Source organism: Carya illinoinensis, chromosome 4 (genome assembly GCF_018687715.1).
Source record: "Carya illinoinensis cultivar Pawnee chromosome 4, C.illinoinensisPawnee_v1, whole genome shotgun sequence".
NCBI classification, from domain to species: domain Eukaryota; kingdom Viridiplantae; phylum Streptophyta; class Magnoliopsida; order Fagales; family Juglandaceae; genus Carya; species Carya illinoinensis.
Window position 1 is genome coordinate 4,162,687 of NC_056755.1, and position 24,261 is coordinate 4,186,947.

The window sequence follows — 24,261 nt, forward strand, 5'->3', positions numbered from 1 at the left end:
AGAAATCGACGTGAAGCCGACTGGGAGAAATCGACGTGAAAAGCTTTAGATGAGAAATTGCAGCCTTCCCAGTCTGAAGTTGACGCCGACGCCAACGCCGACGCCGGCTGGCTGACTGTTTTTATCTCATTTACAGCCCGACCGGTCTTAAGGTTATCTCCTCTGAAATCAAAAGCAAAAAAGGAATATAGGCCGATCCTCTGTGCTTCCAGTCTCTTTGCACCACCGCACGATAGCAAGTTGAGTTCCACCGCCACCAGTCGCTTCCCCCCTAATCTTGACCCTCTCCTGTCTACACGATTAAAAGCTCCACCCAATCCCTAACTTATTCCATAAACAACCACCACTGCAAATACAAAACTCCAATGCATCTCAAAGGCAAGCATTTAAAACCAACAGATTTGAATGCACAAACAACCACAAAAATCCGTTTGAGATATTTTTCCCTCTCGATACAACCAGATGCTTCTTCAAGATTCTCGTCTTCCACCATTATTCACTTCTTCTGATACAAACTTTGAGAAAACAATAAAAATCCAGTTCAAGAATCAATGTCTCCTGATTTGGAAATATTAAGTGATTCTCAAGAGAAGATTGAAAATAAAAGTTATGTTTCTTGAATTGGGCTTCTTCAGACCGATGGAAAAAGAAAAAGAAAACAGAGCCTAGAAATTAACTTTGTACATGACATTTTTAGACGAGAGGGGACGAAGGGGCAATCGTGCGAGAGGGGACGAAGTGGTTGAAGCCGTGCAAAGGGACATCAATGCGAGAGACGGATGCAAAGGAGCTGAGAGTGAGAGAGGAGTGGTGCAAAGAGGCTAAGAGTGGGGGCTGAGAGTGAGAGAGGAACGGTGCGAAGGGGCTGAGAGTTCGAAGGGGTAGACGAGTGGGGGCTGAGAGCCTTTCTGTAAATTTGAGAATCTGATATTGTGCATCTACATAATACTTGTCATGGGAAGGCTACGTGTCACTTAATTATTGGCAGGCTGTTAATTGGGTAAGGACAAACGGACCGGTGCTAAAGTTTTCTCATAAATAAAACTCACAATGCTTTATGTTGTTACACAATAATTATCTTTCTCGTTATTTAAAATTCAAACATTGGGATATTAGAGCTTAACTTAGCTCTAGATGAGTATACAACCCTTTTATCCTGAAATTCTTGAGCAATTATTCCTCCAACGCTAGCTAGAATACACTTGGATTGTATCAGGCCTTGGATAAGCTAGGTCATCAATTCCAATCTTGAAACCCAATCCCAAATTTTAAATAGATTTTTTCTTAAAGAATATATACTCTAACACACACAGAGTGTAGTAGTATACACATATATGTAGTGCTTAAGTTATATATAAAAAAGTACTACTAATTAAGATGTGGCTCCAATTACTAATATATATATATATATATATACACGAGTACTTGATGTAGTAATTATTAATTTGTATGTTGAAATTCAAATATATGATGAGTTTGGGAAACCCACACCAACAGTGCCGAACATGTAGTACTGGACTGGTCTGTCACTGGCCAACTGCCAAACCCTATAATATTTAAGGATCATGCATGCATCCCTTTCGAGGTGCATACATACATATACACGACAAAAAACACAATCCCTCCCACGTGCTCCATGTTCCCTATTAGATCTCTTCTGATCATCACTCATGATCTGAGCACCAAAAAAAAAATATATATATATATATAGAAGGATGGATTCGAATCTTAAAATCAAATCCCAGGCTTTCCCCATTTCCCATATCTGCATCGATCTATATAATTTTGGGGGTCAGGGTCAGAATTCAGAAATGGAAGGATCATCGTCTTGTTCTCGCGATACTATTTATATTGTTCAGACAGCTTTGGGGCATATGACAAATTAAGGGAAAGAGACATGGACGGTGGGTGGGGGGCCGGCTTATAAATTAATTTCCTCCAAGGCATGCGCAGGCCATGAGAAATTGGTTCTTAACCCGACGTACGTACTTACAACTCCCACCTGCGTTATCTCCTTTCCCTACAAACATTTGCTTTTGCATGGGAACACTACTGATCACCCGAAGTTTCTACGAAAGAATTTGATCAATGAAAGGCCAAAAGTAAAAGTGCCTTGCCTCGTATATACATGATCGTTTTTTAAATGTGCTATAAATGAGCCGATGATGTTGGACAATCTACTTGTCTTTGAGGTCCCACGTAAGCCATCACTCTCAACTGTCAAACAGTTTCTCTTATCTTAAAACACACACATAAAAATATATTGATGTAGGAAATCAAAATTTTTAAGGGCAGAGTTGGGTCTCAAATGAGATACAAAATTTTCATTTGATTTGATTTGATTTTATTTTATTTTATTTCATTTCTAAACATAATTCTTTTTTTTTAAGAGAAAAATATACTCCAAATTTATTGATAATCCTCATTTATGACGAAAGAATACCGTGATTACATATTAACACTTTGGGGTTACACATTCAAAAAGAAAAACAATCAAACCTAGGTATCCGAGCTAACTTTTCAAACTAATCATTACAATTTTTTCAAACTAATTATTACAATTTTTTTAAACTTTCAAATAAAAAAAAAATCAACTTCTTTAAATCTCTAAACAAAAATAATATTATAAAAATATATTCTTAAAATATTTTAACTTTATACTAATTTTTATTCAGCTTTTTTCTCTTTTCTTTCTCAAAATCTAAAAAATATTCAACTCAAATTATCTTACTATTATTCATAAATTATCTTACTACTATTCAAAATTACTGTTGTCACAATAATATCCATACTGTCATTGGTTGGTTTGGATTCAAATATGATTTTAGATGAAAGTTGAATAAAATATTTTTAGAATATTATTATTGTTTTTATATTTGAAAAAGTTAGATTATTTTTTATATTTTATGTAAAATTTTGATAAAATTATAATGATAAGATAAAATAAAATGAGATAAAACACTTTATAAATCCAAATGGGCCTAAAGATGATTTCGTCGAGGAGACAATTTGGGCCATTGAAATCAAAGCTTAAAATCTCCATGAGATAGGCTTCTCTCCCTCGTTAGAGAGGCGAGGCCCATATATTTTAAATACGTGGGGTGAAAAGTGAAAACAGAAAGAAAAAACAAAAGTGAGACTTTCTTCGGCCTGGAAGGCTTAATTAAGAATGATTCTATTTAGTTTTATCGTCCTCATCTATTGTATATCACACTTATTTTAATTTATTTTTTTATTTTTTTATAATAAATATGTGATATTTAAATAATAAGTAAAAAAATTTAATTAATTAATAAATTAATATTTTTTTAAATTTCAAACACATCAAATCAAGATCAAAACTAAAATAAAAATCTCAAAAATATTATTTTATTAGAAGGTTGTACAAAAATTGTAAAGAGGTAGTTGCTTTATCATTTTGAGAATATCTAATAATTTTTCTTTCACAAAATGACCTGACTCATTCCCATCTAGCCGAAATCATGATTTGTTCTTCGTTTTGGGGTCATTTAGATTGAAAAATACTCTCTATTTATCTCATCTCATTATTATAATTTTCTTAAATTTTTACATAAAATATAATAAATAATTTAATTTTTTTTAATTCTTATTTAATTTTTTTAATCTCAAAATAATAATAATATTAAAAATAATATTTTTTCAACATTCATTTAAAACTATCTCATCTTATTTTACTATCTAAACAAATACTTAATTTATACTTTTAGAGCATCCTCAATGGATAAGTTAAAAGCTAAATCCATTGAGTATTTAGTAATTAGATAACAAAATATGATCACAACGGATTAGCTAAATTCCAAATAATTAGACTTTAACTACAGTGACTTTCATAATATTTTCCAAACTTGAAGGTTACTGCAAATAGACTAAATATATATTTTATCAATTATTTCTCTTTACTATGTCTCATCAAATACATATTTAATCCCCTTTTGGTATGTTACAAAATTTTATCTACTTCATTGAAATATAATTAATTTAATTAGAATATGATTACTAATTTATATATAATAGGTAGAATGATAAAATATGATAAAATTAAATAAATTATTAATTAAAAAATTAAATTTTTTTAAACTAATATTATTTTATTACAATATAATAAATAAATGAATAATCCAATGTAAGAATTTGATGTGCATCAAATGGTTAAAATCAAATTCATCTCATATAATTTTATTATTATATAATAAAAAATCAGCTATTCTAATATAAAAATTAAAATAGCCAAAACTAAATTTACATCATAATAATTAAAAATATACTTTAATTTTAGCTAATTTATTCAGAGTGATTTAAATAATAGTACCAGTCCTACCATTTCCGCATGCTTCTTCGTTAATGAAACCTTCTGGAGACTGTATGTAACACCTATTGGTGAAAATATAATAAAAGATAAAAATTCAGAAAAAACTAAAACTTAAGATAACATAAAATAAATAAATATAATATATAATATAAATACTATTAAACTTTTCTAACTTTCAAACATTATATTTTTCAAAATTTTTTAAAGTTTTAATAATTTTTTAATTTATTTTTTTAAAATTAATTAAATTCTTCTATTCATTATATAGATATTATATATTTGATAAAAAATAATAAAAATTAAAAAAAAAAAAATGCAACGTGTAAAGATTGTATGAATGGGAAGTTGCCTAGCTTTTTATATAATATGTATATAGATGATATCAACACTGGCAAAAAAATTCAGGAGGACAAGCTTGGCCACGTGCACAGCAACAAAGGGTGGTACGTGGACATTGTACGGTAAAAGGCTGTCACTTCCTCACAAAAACAGAACCTCATCGCTTTCCGAACTGAAGTCTCTTACTTCTAAAGCAGAGGTCGTAAGCGAAAGAGAGATTCCCAGACCTCTGACAATGTCGACCGCCAGAATTCAACCCACAGCGTGTTCCCTGTCATCGACCGTCAGACACCTCGGCTTCTTCAATCTCCGGCTTCCCAGAAGCGCCGCAGTTTCGTTCAATAGCTTCGACCGGGTGAGACGCTACGGGATCAGAAAAGCCCTCACAGTGTCCATGTCTACTGCTTCTTCTTCTGACCCTCTCGAAATCTTAGTCAAAGCTTCCGTTACTACCCCCAACAAGCTCGGCGACTGTAAGAACTCTCTCGCTTTCTCATTTTAGTCCGTTCGGTTACTGAGAAAATGCCTGAAAGAAAAAACAAATGAACTTCTTTATCGAAATGTGTAGTTAATAAGGCGTTGCATCATGTTTGAAGTCATTTTCAAATGTTGAGAATGAGAACCTTGTGTTTAGACTGTTATTTTGTTTAGTTTACCATGGGTTGATTTCTGATGAATTCTTATCGATGCATCTATGTGTCGAGTATTTTGTACTTCGATTGTGCAACACAATTTTCTTCTGTAAAAGTAAAACCTGTTCATTTAAGGTCGGCGATTTGGAGCTTTTTTCCCCTTTTTCCTTTTTGTGTATTTTGGTACTTTCTCGTGTATAATTTTGAAAGGAAAAAAAAAAAAAAAAAAAAAAAAAAGAGACACAGATTCTGATTCTGACTCTAGGAACCTATATGTCTCTAGTTATACAAGCCTGCTTTTCAGCTTGATTTAAAAATATCATAATTATTAGTATTTGTTAGACATTCGCTCATCAAAATACATTGTTTGTATTCCTTTAATTTTTCATCTGCTTGAGTATTTAACTGCAGTGATTTGAAGAGAAATTGCTAGGATATATTGCTTAATATAAATTTAAAACCACGTGATGTATTTGATCTTGGAGGATTTCTATATAATTAAAATCCATATATTTTGAATTTGAGATGGCATCCTATTCTTTATTATTTCAAATACACCTATTATAAAATCTTAAATCAATCCACAAATTTAGTGAATAAAAAATAAATTGTACTTACCATTCATTATTCAAGCCATTTAAAAAAAAAATGAAATCGATAAAAAATGAAATCAAGCCAGCAGAAAAATGAGAAGGCAACATAAAAGGAAGAGTTCATTGTTGAAAACCAAAGGAAGAGGCATTTCAATGGGCCAAATTATACCATATTGAAAGGTGAGCATATAGAATTTTCCGTATGTAGTAACCCAAAATGCCTGTCTATAATGAACTGAAGAGAAACGAGGAATGCAAGATCGAGAAGATCAGGAAATAAAAGGTTTTGAAGTCCTAACCTGATACAAGAACGGGATCGTTTATTTTCAAGCCCATATATAACACAAAAACACAGTTTGTTTAAGCCTTCTTACTTTTATATACAAGATATGTAACATTAAGTTTTATTATTATATAATTGGTTCGGTACTGTCGCATTCAGTTACCAGTGATCTGAGTCAACTGAACCAGGATGACCAGTTCTTGTGGCTTTTGTTTGTGCATTTTGGGATTGAAGGCCGTCCAGATTCAGTGAAGAACCGGCCAGTACCTGTCGGTCGTGGTTTCAATCTGTAGACCCCTAATGAAATGAGTCCAATAATTACAACATGGTTGGTAGGAAGTTACTGATATTTCTATAATGTCTTGACAGGTCCTTTTTGCCAAAGGGTATTGCTGACTTTGGAGGAAAAGCATCTCCCTTATGACTTAAAGTTGGTAGATTTGACCAACAAGCCAGAATGGTAGTTATTTAATTTCATCGCTTTGAATCATTTCGAAAAACTTTTCTTCTTTAAAAAATCATGTGGTGGATAGAATCCATCTGTTTGGTCAAAATCCAGTCCTATGACCACAAACACACAGAAATTGATAAGCACATATTCTAGTAGCTCTTTAATATACATTAGATGCTTTTGTTTTATGATCTGTCTTGATCTTTTCATAACCAACTTTTCAATTTGTTTGCTTTGGCATCTAGGTTCTTAAAAATTAATTCAAAAGGTACAGTTCCTGTGATTAAACTTGATGAGAAGTGGATGCCAGACTCAGATGTCATCACACAAGCACTAGAAGAGAAGTATCCTAATCCACCCCTGGGAACCCCTCCAGAGAAGTCTTCAGTGTATGTTTTATATGCAGCGGTTTATGCTTAAGCATTTGATGATACATAATCATCACAAGATAATACTTAAAAGCTTGAATGCTTTTCACCCATCCATAGTGCATAATGGGAATTTTATGGAACCTGTGTTTGATTTCCTAGCTTCAAAAAGCAAATGTAGAAATGTCCCAACTGATTGTCGGATTTTGTTTTGGTTTCAAGATTCGTGCAACTTTGTGATAGACTCTATCCGTTAGTAGATAGCCCTTCCATATTTTATGCACTGCCTCTTAGATGTGGGTATTTTGTGGCTCTAGATGTTCCCACTTATAATTAGATCCTTTATCTTGATTTTCACATAGAAGTGGTTCTTGTGCTGGAACACTAAAGCGAAATGAGATTGCAGGCCCCATCAATATAATCCCTTTCTTCTCCAGTAAAATTTCTCTTTCACACTCTTTTGGTTCTGGGTTTCATTAATTGCAGTCTTTCTCGATTCTCACTAACTTTGGTAATAGTGCATATTTGGAGTTCACAATTCTTCAATCTCAAGTTAACTTTAGTAAGGGCATGATTCATTTTCAACTGATGATGTGTTCATCACCTTTGGTGAGAGGAATATTTTGCAGTGAGGCATTTCGATGAATGGTTTTAAGGGAAAAGTTTGGTTTTCCAAAGGAAAAGCAACAAAAAGGAGTGGTTACATAGCATGTGTGTGTCTAAACATTTGTGATTTTCATTAAAACTGTTGGTGCCATGGTCAATATTCATTTGTGATTTGAATTGGAAGCCATGTTGCAGATTTTAATTGAATTATCTTCATCAATTAGCTTGTCTAGAGATATTCTTTAATTGAGGATTTTCGGCTACATGCACAACTCTGATGGATGTTGCTATCATGACTGTAATGCTGAAACTCATATTAGTTTGCAATTGATTAATGTGCCATTTGATGATGTAATCATAATGTTATTTTCAATAAGAGCCCCTATTTCTTTTTGGTCATAAGTTCACAGTTGTGTGTGTGCGCGCGTGGGCATCCGTGTTTGTGTTATTTAGAGAAAGTAATTTTTGAGTAATTTGTAGTGGGTCAAAGATCTTCTCCACATTCATTGGTTTCCTCAAAAGCAAAGACGCCAGTGATGGAACAGAGCAAGCATTGATCGAGGAGCTACGTTCTTTTAATGATTATATAAAAGAAAATGTGAGTGCTCTCCATCCTTATTTTTTCCTATGTATCTGGTTATAATTTCTTGGCGGTTAGGTCAAGAGACTGTCAATGAAATTTTATGAAAATAATTGCCACGTGGTGTTTGTATCAGCTTCCATTTAGCAGATTATATTGCCCGTAGTGTAGTTGAAAAGTAAAAGAAATGTCTAGCAATGTCTGGAACAGAACTTTTTTACAAATAGAAAAGACTGATTACACAAGTACCATGAAATAGACTTTCTAAATTTCTAGGAAACCAAAATACTGAAAATAGGACTCTCAATAGGCATGTGAATCAAAGTGGCACAGTTTCAGTTCCATGGATATCAACACCTTCTAAGCACTTTCAAGCATGCCTGCAAATTTTGACCAGCAGAAATAAATAAATAAATAAATAAAAATAAATACTGTTTCTGTGTGGAGGAACCACCTTCAATACAATCTCTATTGTGAAATTTGATCATGTTTTGGTTGTGTGTGTACATAAGCCAAATTTAATTAATAAACGATATCTTCTGACATTACTGTAATTGGTTTTTACTCTTGAAGGGTCCTTTTGTCAATGGGAAAGAAGTTTCTGCTGTAGATTTGTCACTTGGACCCAAGCTGCATCATCTGGAGATTGCTTTGGGGCATTACAAGAATTGGTCAGTTCCAGATTCTCTTCCCTACACGAAGGCTTACATGAAGGTATGTCCAATATGAGCAAAACTGTAGATGTATCTGTCACTAGCAGTCGTGTTTCTTATTTTTGGTAGTTTGCATATGAGTTCTCGAATCCTAATGATGCCGAGTTCTTGCCATGCAGTCTATTTTCTCAAGAGATTCATTTATTAAAACACGTGCACAGCCAGAGGATGTAATTGCAGGTTGGCGTCCAAAAGTCTTGGGTTAAATTGCCCTTAGCTTTTCTGTATGGGACTCCACAGTCCACAGGTCTAGACCCATATCCTCGTTTACTAGCCTCGAATGCAAGCAAAACACTTCGTTTAGTATTTAATCTTACTTAAACTGTGGAGAATGGAACATGATGACTATAATAAAAACTTGAGGAGTATTGCAGGCCTTGTAAAGTCAAATAACTGTGCATTCCTTTAGTCGGGGACTCGGGATGGTCGCCAACCTCACTTCGGAAGGATGGTGGGGATTGGTTTCCGTTAACGACTACCCGTCATGGGGGGTTGAACTCTGACCGAAACCGACTTGGGGACAGTGATCAGCCAGAGTGATGGAAAACATCACCATGAGAGAGAGAGAGAGAGAGAGAGAGAGAGAGAGAGAGAGAGAGAGAGGTTGTGCTTGTGTTAAAGAGAGATTATCAGCTACATGGGCTTTCCAAGTTCTATAAAACTGTTGCAGCAACTACCTTATCGTTGTTTACGAGATTCTGAAATGTCTAAACACAATAATAATGCAAATTAGTGGCATCCCCGGTGGTCCAGATAAATAGAATATAAATCTACAGATTAAATTGTGTGCTTAGGGGGAAGTTTGGTCCGATCTCGAGAGGTTTTATGAACCGGATTGGAACTATTCGACTTGGACTAGACCAAACAACCTAATGATCGGGTCGGTTCGAGTATACCGTTCAGTGTAACCCTATTCCAAAAGGGCCAATAGTCTAATCTTTATATTTCATATTTTTCGATCTAACAGTGAAAATTTACTAACAGTTTATCCAATTTTAAGCCAAAAATATCAAAAAATAACTTAAAAGAAAAATAAAAATAATCATAAAAGAAAAATTTTCTATATACAATAAATTTGAATAGGAAAACACTATGGCCACCGCTGGCCCAAAATTTTTTTTTTTAATTTTTTCTTTTTCTTAATGATTAAGAAATTTTTTTTTAATATTATTATAATTTATTTATATTTTTTTTAAATGTTTAAAACTATTAAAAAATGATTTAAAAAAAAAACAAAAAAAATAAAAAAAATTTTTCACCTGACGGTGGCTCCCAGCGGGAGCACCAACGGTGACTGTAGCAGCATCCATTTGAATAAAAGATTTTACTACCAAAAAAAAAATTTTTTTTTTCTATATCCATCCAAATAATTTAAACAAGGTTATCAACTGTAGTATTTAATATTTATCATATAGCAAAGTTCAAACTAGCAACCTAGTTGCAACTTGCACTAAGAAGCTCTTTAAAAGATATTACATTCTATGCATAATGCACATCATGTAAGTAACATACATCAAATTTGCTTTCTAAAAGAAAGAAAGAAAAAATAAATAAAAATAAAAAACCATTCTCAAGCATAGATAATGAAAACTGAAAATTATACAAATTTCAAAAATTAAAAATTAAAAAGTCTTAAAAAAATAATAGTAGAAAACTAGAAGACTAAAAGTCATATTTAGTAATTTACATCAAAAGATCTAAAAAAAACATAACTCTCAAATATGAAATTTAAATAACACTATAACAGTATCTTAAATTACTTATGAAAAAAAAAATAACAATAGCATAAAACAACATCAATACAAATTATATAATTATTCTCTTGAACCTTAGCAGCTCTGCATCTTTTGGCTTGTCATACCTTTCACTTTTCACAATATTTTGTAAAGTGTGAACAGAGAAATTATTAGTAAAAGTTCTCATCATCAAACACATGAACATAGTTTAAACTTTAAACCATCTTATTCTAATCTTAACACAATCAAAATTAATTCAAGGGGCTCATTGATTAAAGAGGATGGCAAACTATAATATTGAGAGTAATCATGAAGGCTCATCCAATAACTCAATACATAACCTTTTTTTAATGACGTGTAACCTCATGAAGAAAGGAACCATCAAACCCACCCATGGAGTAAGCCCCTAATACACAATCCCATTATATTGGGTGTAGCATTATCCATTTAAAAATGAGTCATTATTATATGAAAGATATAGCACAAGAAGGTATCCAATGTTAAGACTACTTAACAACAGTACCCGTGAAGGGAGTAATCCCAAAAGAATGCATATATCTGTATAATTAAATTACTGGTAGTTGTCACAGTAAGTTCAAATTATTGAAGATGAAACTTCCATTTGCAGGACCTTTCATAAAGAACCTTTTGCTTTTGCTGTCCAATTTACAATTAATGATCTCTCGGGTGTCAATATATGTTAATTCACTGTCACCTCACTGTCTTCGTCTCATTAATCCACTTACTACTAAAACAGTTGGATATAATGGGATTTAGAAAATCACCAGCACAATCTTCTCATCTTTTTAATCTTTAATCAGTATTGGATATAGAGTCGGTAGGCATTGAATTTAATCCCTACACAGAATTAACAAATTTTTCAACAAGTTCTATTAAAAAAAGATTAAAACAAAACAAGTTAAATAAAGTCAAATAACATAGAAGATAAAGCAAAGATACCACAAAAGATATCAAAAGTAAATTTATTATATATCCATATCTAGCTGCTTCTCAAATTTCTCAATTTCATCAATTAAAGTCTTAAGGTTTATTGAAGTAGAAAAAGAACGAAACCAATTTTTGTGCACATATGAAACCCTCAACCATCATTAGATTTAAACTATTTCAGAAATGGTCAAGTACACGACTCGCAGTGCTAAATATAGATTTATAGGTCACAGCAGATACCGGTATTACAAGTACATAATGTGCAACCTTTGTAAGTACACGATATCTAATTGAATTCACTTTCCACCGCTTTAGAAGGTCAAAAATATCACCTTGATCCTCGCATTTTTCAGATGAATATTTATCAACCTCTGACTTGTTTTTCAAAGACTCTTTTAACTGTAACTCTTGCTTAAATTGAGTCATCAATTGTGCCTTTCTATTCGTAGACTAGTCTGTTGAAGGACTTACATTTTCATGTGGAAAACTTGTGTGCTGAGGGGAACTCCCTTCTACATTTTTCATATATGTCTCATACATGTGGATAAATGCATTTTTCACCCTAAACTCAAATCAGTGATTTTTGCATGATCATGTGCATACATTTTTCTAAACCCAAAGTCAATATATCATATCTTGTAATGAGGATCAAGAAGAATCCTAACATACAGTAACACATTCTGATGGCCATAATCCCACCATGTGGCTTCCTTCTTCACACTCCATGTTGATGACATTTTTAATAATAACCAACTTTGTAAAAAAAAAATATATATTACAAGTTAAACCTCCTGAGAAGCGTAAAGTTGCATCATGAAATAATTCAAGAAACCTCACAAACAATTGTACCTTCTTCTAATCGGATGCATTGGAAGGCCCTAACTTCTTTGACTTTCTCCTATTCACCGTATCATCTTTATCATCATCATCTCCAATAATATTTAAAAAGTCCATATCTTCTTCCTCCAATCGATCAAAAAACTTTTTAAATTTTGAAACCCTCTCTAACATAGAAAATGTGGAGTTCCACCTAGTCGGTACATCTAGGCAAACATAGTTTTTGGATTGAATCTCTTCTAACCTCAAGCATTTTTTAAATGTACTCTACCTTTGAAGGGAAGATTTAACGTACCTCACAATACCTCTTACATTTGCAATAGACTTCTCATGTTCTTTCTATCACTCACAGACGATTAAGTTCAAAATGTGGGCACAACATCGAACATGTAAGAATTTATGTTCCAAGACCGTGTCCCTCCTGTATTTGATTTTTTTTTTCATATAAGAAAAGACTTCATTATTAAAACTTGCATTATCAAGAGTGATTGCAAGTAATTTCAGTCGCCCCCAATCATACAAACACAACTCTATGTCCTTACCAAATATATCACTTTTGTGATTTTCAACTAAAGAAAATAAAAGAATCGTCTTATGCAACTTCAAGTCATAATCAATAAAGTGTGTTGTGTGACACATATAGTATTAGTAACACACTAATACTATTAGTCTACTAGTATATAGTAAATTAGTAATAGTTATTAACTTATTAACTATAACTAATAATACACTAGTACTAATACTATAACTAATAACTATATATAATAATAGTAATACTCTTATTACTAATACTGTATATAGTTATAGTGATTTGATAATAACATATTACATATTAAGTTAACTATATTAACACTTGACCGGTGCAAAACTGCAAGTGCACAGTATCGTAGTTTTATAGTAAAATAATAAGTAGAGTATCGTCCTCAGGGATTGGTACCTTACTCTTGCCAAATACCAAAATTATGCTAATCTCAATTTTATCTAGAGGAATCGCTAAGGTTTTTGTAGTTGCAAATAAACTTAGATCAACTCAAAGAGGAATAAGCAAAGAAAATAAAACTGACTTTCAAAGATCAAATTCAATGGGGAAGAAACCTTCTAGGAAATCGATTTCACCATAATTCTTCACTATACTTTTCTCATCCAGCTAATTTAACTTAAACCTCTTTTGTCTATTAGCAAATCTCTAATTCATCCAAAAGCCTCTTTCGATAGTCAATTGGAAGTGATTCTAGTTTATCAATTCACACAAGAGTATGCAAATTAAATAATCAAGAACGCAATAAGACCAATGATTTAATTACTACACAGGTTCATACAAGTCTTTCGATCTCTATACTTACCTATGCTGAAATATCCAAGATCTACCCTATGATTCCCTCTTTCGATAGCAAATCACAAGATTAATAATCATCTAATCAATGGCCAGTTAATTAGAAGCATTAAACTCAGAATAAATCAGATAAACAAATAGAGAATTGCATTAAATTAGCATGGACAAACAAGCATAGTTCGGAATTAGGTTACATCGTTTTCCTAGAAAGAAGAAAATTTAGCTCATGCTAGAATTGGAATTCAACATAAACGAATTCACCATAATTGTTCTGAGAAGATGGGAAGAAGAAAATAAACACTGAAAAATCCTCCTTGCAGCCTCAACTGGTCGTCAAAAGCTCAAGGGAACGATTCAACGCCTTTCTCCCGTCCGTGCTCGTGTATGAATCCAACGTACGTGCAATAAATTGGAATTCCGTCTCCAAAACAAATGATTTGAATCCCTCTAGCTATGTTTTTCTCTCCCAAAGAGTGTTCTCCAGTCAAAAACCGCGGCTCTAGAGTGAAGAATGGCCTTTTATATGGTCCCACGGCGGAAAACCTAAAATCTGTCAAAATACGATGTTCGCTCGAGCGGGGTGTCGAGCGCGCGTCGAGCGTTCGACTCTGCCTGATTTCGCTCGAGCGTCCTATCGAGCGCACATCGAGCGTTCGACTCTGCCTGATTTCGCTCGAGCGATCAATGTCTCCGCTCGAGCGATCTTCGTTTTTCAGCAACCTGCTCGAGCTCCCTGTCGAGCGGCAGTCGAGCGTTTGAATCTGCCTGAATTCGCTCGAGCGGCCAAAAGCCTCCGCTCGAGCGAACTTGTAAAATCTGCAATATGAAATTTTGCAAGCCATCAAATACCCCCAAACTTACAACTTTGTTTGTCCTCAAACAAAAAGAAAAATGAATGATAGTTTAGGCAATATCAACTCGACCCCAAAGAGAAGTATCATCATTCACCAAGCTTTTATGAATTTAGATTTCATCTCTAGTATCTTACTCTTTTAACATCAAAGATAGCAAGAAAATCAATCAAAAATTTTGCAATTTGTCAAGCAAGAGTTAGGCGTTTACTTCAGCCTAAAGCTAAGACCTTGAGTGTGTGTGTGATATAGTCAATTTAACCTCAAACCACCTGCAAACTCAGATAAAAGTAGAACAACCAAAATCAGAAGAATTCTCTTAAAACTTAACCCCATAAGTCCAATTTTCAGAAATCCTCTCCACTAATGTAGTCAACACCAAAATCAAAGATCAAAAGGTCTTTATTAAGGTTGTAATGATAGGCCACAGGGTGAGGGTTAAGAAAGAACTGGATATGGGAAATTAAATCAAACTGGGAAAATACTTAGTGAAAAGAACATTAAAAGAGAAACTCACATGATTCAAATCATAGCTCTTTCTTGGCAATATGCTCATACTTGTGGCATTATAATTGCTGTAATCACTGATGTAATACTAACACTTCCCTTAACAAAATTTGAGGTAATTCACTTTCCGCTTGGCGACTTCTTTTTTTTCTTTTCTTTTCTTTCTTTCTTTTTTTTTTTTTTTTTTTTTCAATCACTTCCTTTCTTCTTCTTCTTTTTCTTTGATCAAACAGAGCAAACATAATACGTTTCATCATGTAACCAATTTTCTCTTTTAAATGTAACTCTCCACCAAAGTATTTTCTCAAACTATCAACGGTAGATTCATTGTTTTTCAGGCTTAGAGCGGGCATGGTTTATGTAGTTTAAAGAATCAATAAAGGCTCAAGGGGGTTGACTATGGAAACACACCATGTAATGATGGCATGACATTTAGGACGGCTGGGAAAGCTTTTTGGTTATGCCAAAGAAATGCCTAGATCATTTCTCTAATATTTGGTCTCAACTAGGATTTCGCCTCAAGGACCCATCAACGGATTCTAGAGCAAAGCAAAATCGAACCTTCCTCTTTCAATTAATTCAACTTCTTCTCTTCATAAGCAAAATGGAATAAGAGAAAAATGACTATGTGCTCAATTGTGTTCAAGGTCAAAGATTTAAACCAAAGTACCCACAAAACTTCACTTGACATAAAAGGAATTTTTGAAAATTTTTCTCAAAACCATCTTCAATCACAAATTTCAGAGTCATAGAGAATTCAATCTTACTCCAATGCATGCTTGGTAAAAGAATCAAACAACCCATCAACAACCCAAAGCTTAGAAAACAAGAGGATCAAATAATTATAGGAGTTTACACCCCCAAACTTAAACTAAACAATGTCCTCATTGTGATGCAGAAGTAAAAAGGATTGAAGAAATAAAGGAACTTCCCTGGTTTCATGGTGAACCTTCCGAGGTTTTAAAATTTTCCAGCTCTTTATTCTTGCTAAATAAACCTGCATCAAAAACCAATTTATTAAAACTTAAATAAATAAAGATAAAAAAAATAAATGAAAGAAAGAAAGATAGATTTATGGGTTGCCTCCCATAAGCGCTTGTTTTAAAGTCTACAGCCAGACTTTTCAATCTTCCTCAATCGGGATCTCTAAGAGGAATAAGAGTACAGTTCCTCTCCACTTCATTGCTAAGTGATGTATCCTGCTGCAGGGCTCGTTCTAGGTGATTGGCTGGTGCATCTTCTTTAAAGGCCTTTTCTTCACATTGCTTAATGTCATCAATCCGAAAACAAGTGCTTGGCTCTTCTGGAATTCTCATGGCTTGGTAAATTTTGAACAAAACCTCTTCCTTGTTCACTCTCAATGTTAACTCACCCTTTTGAACATCAATCAAAGCTCTTCCCGTAGCCAAGAATGGTCGGCCAAGAATTAGTGGGACTTCTTCATCTTCTTCCATGTCTAACACCACAAAATCAGCAGGGAAGATAAATTTATCCACTTTTACCAATACGTCTTCTATGATTCCACGTGGATACTTGATGGACCGATCCGCTAGTTGCAAAGAAATTGTTGTAGGTTTCATCTCTTCAAGTCCTAATTTCCTGCAAACAGAAAGTGGCATAAGATTAATGCTAGCACTAAGATCACATAAAACTTTATCAAAAAATGAATTTTCAATAGTGCAAGGCAAAGTGAAACTCCCCGGATCTTTCAATTTTTGAGGCAATTTCTTTTGAAGAATAGCACTGCATTCTTCAGAAAGCTTCACTGTTTCAAACTCTTCCAATCTTCTCTTCTTGGAAATGATGTCCTTTAGGAATTTGACATAATTTGGCATTTGTTCCAAGGCATCTGCAAAAGGAATATTAATGTGAATTTTCTTAAAAATATCCAAAAACTTAGAAAATTGCTTATCTAGTTTTTGCTTTTGAAAGCGCTGAGGGTAAGGAAGTGGAGGAGCAAGAATAGGAGGATTGTCAGGAAATGAAATTGTAGGAGCAAAGTCGGTCTCCTCTAGTGTATCATTGACAATCTCCTCTTCTTCTACTTTATTCTTGCTTTGGCCAATGTTCACAGCTGTAGGGGTGGACTTGCTCTCCTTCAATGGTGACCTCTCTATTTCTTTTCCACTCCTAAGTGTGATGGCCTTGCATTGTTCCTTTGGATTCACTTCAGTGTTGCTGGGAAAAGCTCCTCTTTGTTGGGCATTGATGGTAGTGGCTAGTTGCCCAATTTGCACTTCAATATTCTTTATAGCAGCTCCCATATTGCTACAATGAGTCTCAATGTTGTCCAACCGTGAATCAGTCTTTTTAAACCTTGCATTGGTCTCTTGAACAAAGGAAACCATGGCATCCTCAAGTGACATCTTCCTCTCGCTTGGTTGGCTATCAAATCCTGGAGGATGCTGAGGTTGTAACACATTCTTGGTATTTCCATATGACAAATTCTCATGATTTCTAAGCCCTGGATGATAATAATTTGGCATAGGATTACCACGATAGTTGTAGTTCCGATTGTTGACATATTGAACTTGTTCTTGACTCGCCTCATTGCTTGGAACTATCATGCTTGTGGATGCAACATATTCTGTACTTTGTGGTATCCTTTGTGTTGTCAAGGCTGAAATCTGATGAGATAGAGTAGCTACTTGAGCGGAAAGAGCTGCTATCGGCTCCAATTCATGAATTCCAGCTACCTTCTTAGCCAAAGTCCTCTCAGTTGGCCATTGATAGTTGTTTGAGGCCATTTCCTCCAAAAGTGCAGTAGCACCTTCAGCTGTCTTCGACATCAAAGTTCCACCAGAAGCAGCATCAACTATAGTTCGAGTTTGCCCATTTAACCCATTATAGAACATCTGAACTTGCAACCAATCTGGCAATCCATGTTGTGGGCAACGTCGAATCAAGTCCTTATACCTTTCCCATGCTTCATAGAGTGACTCAAAATCATTTTGCTTGAATTGGCCAATCTCACTCCTGAGTTGGGCTGTTTTGGCAGGAGGAAAGAATTTAGCAAGAAACCTCTCAGCCATGTCCTGCCAACTAACGATGCTTCCCGGTTGTAGAGATTGTAGCCAACCTCTAGCCTTGTCCCTCAAAGAGAAGGGAAACAATCTAAGTCTAATGGTGTCTTCAGTAACACCATTAATCTTCACAGTATCACAAATCTCCAAGAACATAGCCAGGTGAATATTGGGATCATCAAGTGGTGATCCACTGAATTGAGCCTGCTGCACCATGCTAATCAAAGCTGGTTTGAGCTCAAAGTTGTTGGCATTGATTGGCTGGCGCATTATGCTCGAGTAATTTCCATTCACAACTGGCCGTACATAGTCCTTCAAGGTGCGTGGTAGTACCTCACGATCTTCTTCAGCCATGACTAGTATCTTATTTCTTCTTAGTGATCTAAGAGTTCTTTCAATCTCCGGATCAACAGGAATAATGTCACGAGATCTAGTACGGCGCATCCAATGTCAAAAACACACCTGTAGAACAAATTAAAACAAAATTCTAAATTAAAACCAAGATTACTTTGTATCGATATTGACAAAAAGAATAAGAATAAACCAATCCCCGGCAACGGCGCCAAAAACTTGACCGGTGCAAAACTGCAAGTGCACAGTATCGTAGTTTTATAGTAAAATAATAAGTAGAGTATCGTCCTCAGGGATTGGTACCTTACTCTTGCCAAATACCAAAATTATGCTAATCTCAATTTTATCTAGAGGAATCGCTAAGGTTTTTGTAGTTGCAAATAAACTTAGATCAACTCAAAGAGGAATAAGCAAAGAAAATAAAACTGACTTTCAAAGATCAAATTCAATGGGGAAGAAACCTTCTAGGAAATCGATTTCACCATAATTCTTCACTATACTTTTCTCATCCAGCTAATTTAACTTAAACCTCTTTTGTCTATTAGCAAATCTCTAATTCATCCAAAAGCCTCTTTCGATAGTCAATTGGAAGTGATTCTAGTTTATCAATTCACACAAGAGTATGCAAATTAAATAATCAAGAACGCAATAAGACCAATGATTTAATTACTACACAGGTTCATACAAGTCTTTCGATCTCTATACTTACCTATGCTGAAATATCCAAGATCTACCCTATGATTCCCTCTTTCGATAGCAAATCACAAGATTAATAATCATCTAATCAATGACCAGTTAATTAGAAGCATTAAACTCAGAATAAATCAGATAAACAAATAGAGAATTGCATTAAATTAGCATGGACAAACAAGCATAGTTCGGAATTAGGTTACATCGTTTTCCTAGAAAGAAGAAAATTTAGCTCATGCTAGAATTGGAATTCAACATAAACGAATTCACCATAATTGTTCTGAGAAGATGGGAAGAAGAAAATAAACACTGAAAAATCCTCCTTGCAGCCTCAACTGGTCGTCAAAAGCTCAAGGGAACGATTCAACGCCTTTCTCCCGTCCGTGCTCGTGTATGAATCCAACGTACGTGCAATAAATTGGAATTCCGTCTCCAAAACAAATGATTTGAATCCCTCTAGCTATGTTTTTCTCTCCCAAAGAGTGTTCTCCAGTCAAAAACCGCGGCTCTAGAGTGAAGAATGGCCTTTTATATGGTCCCACGGCGGAAAACCTAAAATCTGTCAAAATACGATGTTCGCTCGAGCGGGGTGTCGAGCGCGCGTCGAGCGTTCGACTCTGCCTGATTTCGCTCGAGCGTCCTATCGAGCGCACATCGAGCGTTCGACTCTGCCTGATTTCGCTCGAGCGATCAATGTCTCCGCTCGAGCGATCTTCGTTTTTCAGCAACCTGCTCGAGCTCCCTGTCGAGCGGCAGTCGAGCGTTTGAATCTGCCTGAATTCGCTCGAGCGGCCAAAAGCCTCCGCTCGAGCGAACTTGTAAAATCTGCAATATGAAATTTTGCAAGCCATCAACACTATTATAAATTTGTACATATATGATATATTATGATTTATACTATAACTCTTATAATATTTTAATATATTAATATATACTAGTACTATATATTGTAGTTAATAGTTATACATTAAAGAATATAATAATACATTGATACTAAATATATATAGTTATAGACTTATAATGATTTAATTATTATGAATTTATGATTAGTATAACTATATAATAGTATTAGTATTAGACTATTAGTAATTTAGTATAAATATATATTAGTAATATTAGTTATGTTGAATAAGTTATTTAGTATAACTATATTCTACATTATTAGTATTAATATAAATATTAGTATTAATTATAACAATATAGCTTATATTCGAATTTAGAGTCTTAGACTATATAATAGATTAATAGTATTAGTACAACTGTATAAGTATATTGTATAGTTATATATTAGTATTAATTATAGTGATTAGTATAACTATATGATAGTATTAATAGTAGACTATTAGTATAGCTATATATTAGTATTAGTTACACTGTTATAATGATTTAGTATAACCATATTAGTATAAGCATAGCCTATATTAGACTATTAGTATTTTTTATTTTTTTGAGACCATATTAGACTATTCGTTTTTGTATAAATATTAGTATTAGGGTAAAATTATAAATATTGGTATTAGTTAATAATTACTTAATGGTGAGTTAGTGATAGGATTAAGTTAGATCAAAATTATGATTAATTATATATAATTATTAAATAAATAATAAAATATATTATTATTCATTCAGTCTGATCCGGTGTGAAAAACCTTTGAATAGGGATCGGACCGAAAGTATTCGATCAACTAAAATTAAGATCAAGACCAACCAGACTTAGCGCTGATCCCGACCAAAATGGCTGATTTGGTCAGTTTTTTGGATCCGAACCGGCCGAATTTCACCTCTATGTGTGCCACTCCTTTTTTAAGAATTCTTTAATTTTCTTTTCAATGTCGAATGAAAGGTATTAAAACTTCCACTATATCCTTAGTGGGTAAGTAATGAGTAAATGAGTAAGTGTGTTTTGTGTTATGTTTAATGTGAAAAAAGAATTACATTAATTGTTGTCATCGTTTTCTTCTGTGGTAACTTATATATATATAAATGATATTCCCACGTACAAAATTATACAAAAAAAACGTATATATATAATCATTATCGGATGAGAGTCTACGTGGGTGTAACATCACTCATATTTTTATCTTTATATATATAAAGTGGCTATCTAACGGTCACTAATGGAAATTCTTATTTTTTCTTCAAATTTATTGTCTTACTTAACACCGTTTGTCTTGTAAATCGGTGAGATCGATGTCGTGCGATACTTTTCTTTCATTCTATCCTCCCGTTTGTGCACTTGAAGCAGCGGGCAGCATGAGAACTCAACTTTCAATGTTTTGAGAAGGAATGCCTCAGAACCGACTCGAATAAAATTTCATTTGACGGTATTTCTGAACGGGTGAGAGATCCTAGAAAGGGAGTCTTCTGGTTGCTGGATCTCCGGCATAAGCTTTTTGCAGCACATTTTTCGAAACAAAAAGAGTGTAACAACAAATGCGAGATTGCAAGAGATGAAGTAAGCGGAATCATTTTTCGATCTATTGTGAAAATGGAAAGAAATCGAGATAGATCTAGAATATGGATTATGAGGGAGAGAGATTGTTCTCATAAAATGGGGATGATGTCGGCACAAGAGTAAGAAGAAGATAGAAGAAAGGGCAAAAAAAAAAAAAATACTAAACTTTGGTGGGTTCAATTTTTGTGTGGCAACTCTGATTTGCAAAAGAAAAGAGACGAAACTGAGAAGAGGAAGAAGAAGGAGGGTAGCAATGCGCAGGAGAAGAAGAAAACCTAAGGGATGGCCAAAGCGTCGCCGTTTGATGAAAGAGGACTGGGCTGAAAGCAATCCCACGGGCTGGGCTTCATAAAGCCAAACGGATTGGGCCCAAAGCAAAGAAAATCCACTGAAAACAACTCCTATCAGAGAAATACAAGTCCAATAAAATAAAAAGACACAAAAAATAGAAAAAGCACTTCAAAATTAATTTTATAACTTAATAATCACAAAATAATATAACGAAAATCACGCTAAATTTAAAACAAGAGAACCAATATTACTAATAAATAAAATAATTATTTAATTAAAATATATAAAAATACGAGATACCACAAACATGTTAGAAATTGTATTATTTAGAATACTAAAAACTAATATTGATATAGTGATAAGGATGAAAACCACGTGTATTCAAAACGTGTATTCAAAAGTCAAGGAGTCTGAAAATCACGATATGCATCTTACAATTTTAATTTAAAGTTGATGTCTGATTTAATTTAGAGTTTAACATTATTCAAATTGAAATTAATATATTCAATGCATTTAAAGTGCTAGGGCATATGTTGAATTGGACGATAATATTAGAAAGCTAGCTGCTACTATGTTTGATGAAGTAGCAGAACATGCACTTGGTTGTTTAGCAGTTGAGTTGATAGAACATGATGGAGAGGTATTTTTAAAATTTGTATTCAAAAGTTGAGTTTGGTTATAATGAGTTAATTAAAAAAAGGGTTTTTATTAATTATGTAAAACTATTCAAAATTTATTTTGTAGGAACATCAACCATATGTTAAAAGTGTTGCAGAAAAATTATCAAAAAAAATTTGAAAGATTCAAGTTTATGTAGATTTAGAAAAATTGAAGGAGAAAAAATATAGGCATTTTAATGTCTTCTCTATTGAAGTAATGTAAGATGAGGAAAATGCTGGATCGTTATCCTAGAATCAAAATTATTTCTAACAACTTTTATAAAACTATGGACAATGTTTATTTATAAGACCATGCTATAGATTCTATTAATGCTATTCTTTTATAATATATCACAAGGTATAATTATTTATTAATTACATAAACATTACATCGTTAGTTATTTAATTAATAAAAAACATTACATTTTTATTAATAAAAAAAATTAGTTCTTAACCAAAAAATAATTAAATATAAACTAAACAAACTTTGCTTTATTTCACCTAATGTGTGTGTGTGTGTGTGTATATATATATATATGTATGTATATAGAAAGGAGTAATGCCTAAGAGGGTCTCTATGTCGTACTATTAAGACTTTTTTTCCACATAAATAAAAACTAATAAAGGACTTTGGTAGAGATTTTATGGGAAACTAGCAAGTATTTAATGGTACAAAGGATTAGCCTAGACGTTAGAGTATGGGTAATGCTCTTTTACCCAACTTGTTGTGGGGAATATAATCACCAACCAAACATTTTTTTATTTGTCCCTCTATACGATCTGCCCCTGATAAAAAATTAACCCCATATTGATCTTATTTTATCAGTAATTAACTTTGATCATATGTTATATATATATACACAAATATATTCCCTACCCTTGATCTATTTTTATTTTCTATAATCTCTTGATTGGACCTTATTATCCGAACGAACTAGAAAGACAAAAATCTCCGACGCGAGAAACAAAAAGAAAACAAAGTACGAAGCTGAAAAGGATCACAACACATACAACATGGCTTGTCATCCAAAAAGGCCTTCCATTTTCCTTTTTGTTTTGGTGTTTCCCAAAGCAGTAGGTAACTTCCCAAAAATACCCAACTGCCCACGCAAAATGCCAAAAACCCACAGCCTTTTTTTTTTTTTTCCATCTTTTTATTTTTAATAATTTATTATATATAATATTATATGTCCCTCTCACCACACCAACCATCTGTTCCCGTAGCTCTTTACTCTCAATTTCACGTGACAATTTCATATAAGTGATTTGAACAAATTTTCAATAAATAAATTCAATTAAAAAATTATTTTTTATTAATAGAATTATTTTTATAAAAAAGTTATCTATTTAAAATTTGTACCATTAATCTTCATTAAACGACACCATCTTCCCATCCTCAATAATGTAAATAAACAACTGGTAACGCATTTTTAGAACCGTTGGATTGAATATCATAATCACGTCCTGATTCGTAGATCGAACGGCGATCTGTGTAGAGTGGACGTGGGCCCAAGCAAGGAAGGGAATTAGGGACAGCACAGGTAATCGTCGGATTGATCTGAGGGAAAGAAAGAGAGGGAGAGTGCATGATCCAACTGAAAAAATAAAAAAGTCTATTCCTGTGGGCACTGTCATAGGTGGGGTCCACATAGAAACCATTACTAAATAATAGAATACTCTTCCAT

The 24,261-nt window shown here is 33.5% G+C and overlaps 1 protein-coding gene and 1 non-coding gene across 2 annotated transcripts; both read left to right on the forward strand.

Annotated features, from left to right (window-relative positions):
• Positions 1–4,821: 4,821 nt before the first annotated feature.
• Positions 4,822–9,285, forward strand: LOC122308076 (glutathione S-transferase DHAR3, chloroplastic-like). Its single transcript, XM_043121237.1, has 6 exons — positions 4,822–5,142; positions 6,547–6,637; positions 6,874–7,017; positions 8,083–8,200; positions 8,756–8,896; positions 9,015–9,285. Exons 1-6 carry the CDS (start codon positions 4,905–4,907, stop codon positions 9,099–9,101), a joined length of 819 nt encoding a protein of 272 aa, XP_042977171.1. The 5' UTR covers positions 4,822–4,904; the 3' UTR covers positions 9,102–9,285.
• Positions 9,286–17,984: 8,699 nt separating this feature from the next.
• Positions 17,985–18,091, forward strand: LOC122308678. The gene has a single exon (XR_006242190.1). It is a non-coding gene; the product is annotated as a small nucleolar RNA R71 (small nucleolar RNA).
• The last annotated feature ends 6,170 nt before the right edge of the window (positions 18,092–24,261 follow it).

Bases quoted from the DNA above. Each gene is read 5' to 3' on its own strand.
- LOC122308076 (XM_043121237.1), top strand. From the start codon at position 4,905: ATGTCGACCGCCAGAATTCAACCCACAGCGTGTTCCCTGTCATCGACC. The intron at 6,638-6,873 runs GTAGTTATTTAA...TTTGGCATCTAG, and splicing joins TTGACCAACAAGCCAGAATG to GTTCTTAAAAATTAATTCAA. The intron at 8,201-8,755 runs GTGAGTGCTCTC...TTACTCTTGAAG, and splicing joins ATGATTATATAAAAGAAAAT to GGTCCTTTTGTCAATGGGAA.